General features: G+C 52.5%; 1 protein-coding gene across 6 annotated transcripts in view; it reads left to right on the top strand.

Annotated features, from left to right (window-relative positions):
- LOC125950007 (protein TANC2) overlaps positions 1 to 7169 on the top strand; it is a 100967-nt gene extending 93798 nt beyond the window's left edge. For all 6 annotated transcript variants that reach the window (XM_049677559.1, XM_049677555.1, XM_049677557.1 and 3 more), the window contains 5 exons: positions 2525 to 2881; positions 2972 to 5476; positions 5559 to 5910; positions 5993 to 6296; positions 6392 to 7169. In XM_049677559.1, the coding sequence (XP_049533516.1) occupies positions 2525 to 2881; positions 2972 to 5476; positions 5559 to 5910; positions 5993 to 6296; positions 6392 to 6748 (3875 nt within the window). In that variant the 3' untranslated portion in view covers positions 6749 to 7169. The remainder of the gene's footprint in view (positions 1 to 2524; positions 2882 to 2971; positions 5477 to 5558; positions 5911 to 5992; positions 6297 to 6391) is intronic.
- Positions 7170 to 7500: the final 331 nt, after the last annotated feature.

A 7500-nucleotide genomic window follows, 5' to 3' on the forward strand; every position in this document is an offset into this window, starting at 1 on the left:
TTGTGAGTTTTATGATTTTGAGTTTCGCTAACCCCAAACCAACCAACCAACCAACCAACCAACCAACCAAGAAGTCATCGATCCAGATTTATAGAACCACCGGCGTGGTTCACAAATTTGTCATCCTTAGCATAAGCAGTATGCTGGCGTATGTGCGATCGCGATGGATCGCCCATAATGAGAGTGTTTTGATCGGCATGTGGGGCATAAAAACAGCGTGCTTAACGTAAGTCGGCTTAAGCAAATGAGCCGCCCGAAGCGCCCACCATTCGGTGCAGATCAATCGCGGCGCAGAACCGTACCGCCGATCATCGAACCGAAATGGGACAAAATGTGTCTTTATGCATGTGTAGTATGGAAGTTGAGTAGTTTTTTGGAAGGATTTTTATGACCATCCAGAGTGGCTCCAGAGGGTGGCTGGTTAGTGGTCATTGCACCGATTCGAACACAACCCACACCTAAGGGATTTATGACGATCCGGCGAGCCGGTTTATCATGCTATCATAATGGTTCTGTGTCCGCGGTTCTGATGCTCTTCGTACGGCCATCACCATCATCATCGGTTGGCAGGAGGAATTGTTATCATCGATCAGCCACACAGCCCTCTCCATTAGTGGCTATTAAATGCAGCAAAATGACGCAACACATATTATCCAAGGCGTGATTGTGCGCAATTATACCCGCACCAAACCCCGTTGCAACCCCCTTTGGGCAGAAACCATAAAATACCTTTTTTTGTGATCCTTTTTACGCCCCAAAGCCCGGCCAGGGAGGTTATTATAAGGTGCCGGCAAATTTAATTGTCTCTCTAGGGTAAGGTGCGGCGGTGCACTTTGGCGGGCTAAATTCCGTTGCAACAGAAAATTGCGCATTTGGCCAAATGGCACAAAGAAATGAAAGCAAAGCCAGGCGTTTTATTTCAATTTGAAGCATAATCTGAGACGATAAAAGGAATCGCGATCGCATTCTGCAGAAACAGGATGCATTATGTCGAAAGCTGTTTCATTTGCTTCAATCCTGAAAGGCTTTCAGTAAAAATGGGGTAGCAAGTGTTGGACCTATGATTTCAAGGGCATTTTTTACAATAGTGCAAACCTTGAATGTAGTTGGAAAATACAATGGAGTAACAAGTAAGGATTACTGTAGAATGTCCAGCTGCTTTGAATGCACGCAAGTATTGAGTTTAAATAGATTGCTAGAGAGAACAAATCACGATTCCTATTCAAAGACTCGCAAATACTCAATTGAAAAAGAAACTATCGAAGCTGAATTTCGTCAGATTATTTGTCCAAAGAGCCATAATTTTTTTAATCGATGGTTTCAGGAAACTAATGTATTCACGGACTTCAGACATAATTGAAGCAACAGTCAAAGATTTTCCTTCTATAGTTTTGATAAGAACTATTTTTCTTGATTCCTTGTTGTAAGAATAGTATTGTGCAATCTTTTTGAAGAAACTCATTCAAGGTCCTTAAACTGTGGAGTTCCCTAGCTATAACTCCCTTTTGACTATTGCAATATGTTTTAAAAAAATCCTTGAATACTGATCAATATCCTTAACTTACTTCAAATAATTATAGCCATCCAGCACGTAAAGCTAAATAATATCTTCTACCCAAAACACTAGCCCTAAATGAACCTCACAACACGAAAATCACCAAACACAGCGGACACATTATTCATCTCCGGTGTACCCCGGCGACTCCGCAACTCTACGGATCACAAATCGTTCGATCACCAAAAACACATCCTCCCTCCCACGAAGAGGATCCCCTTTGCCACATAATTGCTGCTACAAGCCGCACAAATCACAAAAAAAAAAACCCGCATCGATCAGAAAAAAACGGCATATTTTTGCCGTTTGATGGTTCTGACCGTCCGTAGGACCGGAGTTTTGCGTGCCGCTAAACATTGTTTTATTGTTTTCGTGTCGCCCGAATTAGAAGCCCCCATACCGTCCAGCGAGCCGGCGGCGGTATTGCCGGCTTTGCATCCATAGCAACCCATAAATGCATCCAGAGAAAAGCAACCCGCTGTCCGATGTCCGATGCCCGACGATGCCTTCAAGGCGATAAGGGGTTTTATGGGCAAACATTGCATGTATTTCCATTTAATTATCGGCTCGCTGGCTCGTAGCGGCTCGTTTCGGTTCTAAAGTGTTTTTCGCGGAAGAGAATTAACCCGGACCGGTTGAAGTTCCTTTCGCTTTCCCGTTCTCCTTTGCCTGGTGCGTGTCGATCGCTGTCTGTCCGCCTGTTGTGTCGTGTATTCCTGAAGGAGGCTTCGTTTCTCTTCTCCGCGAGTGGTTCGTTGAAGTAGAAGTAGTGTTGTTGGTCTATCATTTTCCTTTTGCATCCCCCCCCTTGAAGGGGGTTCTTAACCTCAGCCTGATTGCATGCCCGTTTGGCCTGATTCTCGACTCCGTGCATGACCGTTTGCAGTTCGTTCTGCAAGATCATCTTCATCATATGATCGCTAATTCAAATCTCTTTCTCTTTCTCTCTCTCTCGATCCCTCGGAACAGATGACGAAGGTGGCAACGTGAAGCCGCTGATGCTGAACGGTAAATCGAAATCCTCGCAGGATGAGCTGCAGGTCCGGTTGGGTTTCTTCCTGGAGAACAATTCGCGGCGCAATCTGCGCGCCCCAGCCAATCAATCCTGCAGCTCGCTTACGTCGGCCAACACGAGCCCGGTTTCGACGCTTACCGGTTCATCCGAGGCGGACGTATCGCGGGTGTTAACGATGCAGGAGGCGACCAACCACCACCACCACCACTACCACACCGGCTGCGAATCGATCGGTTCGATGATGTCGGTTTCGATCTCGGAGCAGAGCAATGCCTCCTCCAGTCCGGTCAGCCGGCGCCATTCGGTTACCAGTAAGTCCGGGACTTTGCCTCGTGTCGAGTCGCTTATCGCAACCGACATCGGTTCTGTTGCTCATGATGCCTTTCCTTTCATACCTTTAGCTTCACAGAGCGGCAGTAATGTGGATGAGCTGCTGGCATTCAAGAGCCGCCGTACGACGGTGCGAAGATCGGCCCGTTCGGGCCAGATTAAGGGACCGATCGATCCGAAGATCCGCTTCGCCCAGTACCGCCAGCAGCAGCAGCTAACGCTGAAGCCACTGTTCTTCGAGGTGCCAACGCAGGAACCGGACCCACTGTTCATCGGGCGGCACTGGTTGGTGCGCGAGCTGGCGACCGCCGTCCAATCGACCGACTCACCGGGCGTACTGCTGAGCGGTAATCTCGGTACCGGCAAGACCGCCCTACTGCTGCAGCTCGTCGAGTACTCGTGCTTTGGGCGACGGAAGGAGATGCCGATCGCGGAAAGTGATGGCATCTACTGTCAGATCAATGTGGCGCACGACCGGTTACGCAGTCTGGCGTCGCACGTCGTCGCGTACCATTTCTGCCAGGCGGACAACAACTCGACCTGCCTGATACCGGACTTTGTGCACTCGCTGGCCGCCCAACTGTGCCAGGCGCCCCAGCTGGCCGCCTACCACGAGTTCCTGCTCGGTGAGCACGCGCTGCAGCACGTACTGAGCGTGAAGGAGTGCATTGCCGATCCGGAGCGTGCGATGGTGATGGGTATCCTGGAGCCGTTGGCCACGCTCCGGCGGGTAGGCAAGATCTCGGCCAAAAATTGCGTCATCCTGGTCGATGCACTGTGCGAGGCCGAGTACCATCGGCCGGACCATGGCGATACGATCGCATCGTTCCTGCAGCGCATGACCGAACACTTCCCGTCCTGGCTGAAGGTAATAGCGACCATCCGGACGCAGATGCTCGAGTTCACCAAGGGGCTACCGTACACGAAGATGAGCCTCGACGCGTGGACCAGCAACGAGTCGCTGCAGAAGGACATCCTCGAGTACATCACGTTCCGGATCAATCAGAGCCAGAGCATCCAGCATAATGTGGCGGGTGGACGGGAGATCGTCAACACGAGCGCACACTTTAAGTTCGCCCAGCATCTGCTGGGGCTGACCAAGGGTTCCTTTCTGTTCGCGAAGCTAACGCTCGATCTGATCGAGCGCGGCAATCTGGTGATTAAATCGAGCAGCTTCAAGGTACTGCCCGTTTCGTTGGCCCAAATCTTTCTGCTCAACTTTAACCTGCGCTTTCCGACCGCGACCGCTTACGAGCGCATCTCGAACATACTGGCCGTCTGTCTGGCCGCCCTTTACCCGCTCACGCTTACCGAGATCTTCTACTCGCTGAATGCACTGATCGCGAGCGAGTCAACGGTTGGTGATGGTGGCGAACAGCAGCAGCGGTTAGCTGCGGACGGCGATCGGACCGAACCGAGCGAGTCGAGCTCGATCGATTGGGAGGAGTTCCTGTGCCGTTTCAAGACACTGACCGGCTTTCTGGTGAAGCGGATCGACAACACGTACATGTTCTTCCATCCCTCGTTCAGGGAGTGGTTGCTACGCCGTGACGACGGCGAAAGTACCAAGTTCCTGTGCGATCTGCGTAACGGGCATGCCGGGATCGCGTTGCGGCTGTCGCGCCTTCAGGCACCGCTCGACCCTGACCAGGCGCTCGAGCTTGGTCATCACATTCTGAAGGCGCATCTGTATCGTAGTGCACCGGCCCATCATTCACCGCGCGATTTGCAGGCCTACTGGGTTGCCTCGGTAACGAGCTGCGTCTCGTCGGCGCTCTCTACGCTGCGCAACGTGTACAGCCCTAACATTAAGGTGTCCCGGTTGCTGCTGCTAGCCGGTGCGTCACCCGATCATGTGACACCGTTCCTTGGCAGTGCCCCGATCCTGTGCATCGCGTCCCACGAAGGTATTCTGCCGATGGTGAACCTGTTGCTCGAGTTCGGTGCAAGCGTAGAGCAGACGAACAGTCAGGGTTGCACCCCGCTCATACTGGCCGCCTCGAAGGGTCACTGTGATGTTGTGCGGCAGCTGGTGGCGGCCGGTAGCTGCCTTGGACAGACGGATACGTCACAGCGGTGCGCACTGGTGCACGCCGCCGTCGCTGGCCGGCTAAAGGTGGTCAAGTATCTGGTCGCATGCGATTGGTTGCCACGGACCGAGGGTGGAAATGGGGCGACGGACGTAAGCCTCGAGCAGGCCGCCCAGCAGGCCCTGATAGCGGCGGCCGGCCAGGGCAACACGGAGATTATGGAGGACTTTCTCGATATGGGCGAGGTGCAGGTGAACCGGTTGGATGTGATCACGGGCGAAACGGCACTGACGACGGCCTGTGCCAACGGGCACACGGAGACGATCGCCATCCTGTTGAGCCGTGGTGCTTCGACCGAGGTACGCAACCGGAAGGAGATGGCACCGTTACTGATCGCCGTCAAGGAGGGTCACTGGGCGATCGTCGAGCGGTTGCTGCAGCACCAGGCGAGTGATGTCGAGCTGCGGGAAGCGAACGGCAAGACGGCACTTATGGTAGCCGCCGAAGAGGGCCACGTTGGCATCATCGAGCTGTTACTCAATCGTGGTAGGTTGCGTTGCGTACTGGCGTACGATCGATCGATCGATCGGTGGAGGGGTTTTTAATTCCTCTTTTTATTAAATTTTAGGAGCCTCGCTGATCGCACAGGACAAGGACGGACTGACGGCGCTGAGTTGGGCCTGTCTGCGTGGCAAGCAGCAGGCGGCCAAGTGTCTGCTCGAGCGAGGTGCCGACAAGCAGCATGCGGACAGTACCGGGCGTACACCGCTCGATCTGGCCGCGTACCAAGGATCGGCATCGCTCGTCCAGATGCTACTCGATCATGGGGCGGCGATTGAACACGTCGATATCAATGGTATGCGGCCCCTGGACCGTGCCATCGCCTGCCGGAACGTCCAGGTTGTGCAGGTGTTTCTGAAGCGGGGCGCTAAACTGGGACCTGCTACCTGGGCCATGGCAAACGGAAAACCGGAGATCATGTAAGACTCACACTCGATCGAGGCGCACTATCGATCGTTACGATGCTCACGTCACGTCCCGTCGCTTCCCGTTCCATTACAGGTTGATCCTGCTCAATAAGCTGCTCGAGGATGGCAACACGCTGTACAGGAAAAACCGACTTCAGGAAGCCTCACATCGGTACCAGTACGCCCTGAAGAAAATCCCGGCGGTGGTCACGGTGGCGAATGAGTCGGTGACCGCCCTGATGACGGCAGCAATAGATCCACTGACCGGTGGTACCGTGGTGGCCGACAGCAATAACAACAACACTTCCACAAGCACTAGTGCCGCTAGCAACGCTACCTTCCAGCAGCTGCGGTTTAATTTCTTGCTCAATCTCTCTCGCTGCAAGCGAAAAATGAATGTAAGTATTGGATGAGGATCGAGGATTCGCCATTAACAAACGAATGGAATGCTAAACGCGTTGTTCTTGTACTTCACATTCCCCCCGCCCTGCAGGATGTAGCAGAGGCGATCGATCTTGCCCGGCAAGCGATCGAGATTAAACCGAACGCCTACGATGGGTACTATGCGCGCTCAAAGGCCCTGATGGAGCACGGGAATTACGGGGAGGCGCTGCGCGATGCTTCGACCGCGCTGGCACGGGCTCAGCAGACTTCACCCGAGATCCGCGAAACGTTGACGCGGCTGCATAGCGATCTACAGAAGCGCCAGATGCAGGTGTTTGCCGATACGGCCAACTCGGCCCTGGCCAGCGTCGGTCTGGTGGCGAACGCCATGGAGAACGTGCGAACGGTGGCCGGTCCTACCAGCCGCTCCATTGCCGAGTCGATGGACATCATTACCGATCTGTAGTAGCAGTAACATACATTGATCGCGAGCAGGAGTAGCAGTGGCGCAGATCGCGTTAATTCATTCCAGATTAATCTTCTGGTCAACCGTTGGTCATTGGCGCCCCTAGAATACGCCAGTGCGCGAGCGTGTGTGTGTGTGTGTGTGTGCGTGTGTATAGACAGTTCCGGTATACGAGTGTGAACAGTTCCGGTGTAGTAATTCGAACGAAAAGAGCGTACAAATCGCTTTTAGTTGTAAGTCATAAGGGTCCACCCCCCCTCCCCTCCCTTGGTTGGGTGGCCGTTGCAGCTCTAGGTATCTCTTCTGAAGAGGTTATTACTCCCTTCTTTTCGAAAAAAAAACGAAATTAAAATCTTTCCGCACAAAACGAATGCAATCCCGAAGATAATTTAATTTAATTTAAACATTTTCTACAAATTCCAAATGTGCAAAGCAAAATCGAACTCGTTGAACGACGGATAAATAGAAACGATCGCATGGCAGTAAGACGACGCTGGGGCACACGTGGGCATGACGGTTTCATGGCCTTGTTGGGCACGAGTGAGCAAATAAGATTACACTTACTTTATTGTTTTTACATCAAGCAAACACATGCTAGTAGGATTAGTGCGTGGGAACTGAAGATTTTGAATGTTTTCCACTTATTTATATGAAAATAGACTAGTGCGATGGCAGACAGCCACAAGTACGGTACGTAAAAGGTAAAAGTGTTTGTTGTTTACTTAATGATTCACATTAAATTATACCCAAAC

This window comes from Anopheles darlingi, chromosome 2, assembly GCF_943734745.1.
Source record: "Anopheles darlingi chromosome 2, idAnoDarlMG_H_01, whole genome shotgun sequence".
NCBI lineage: Eukaryota > Metazoa > Arthropoda > Insecta > Diptera > Culicidae > Anopheles > Anopheles darlingi.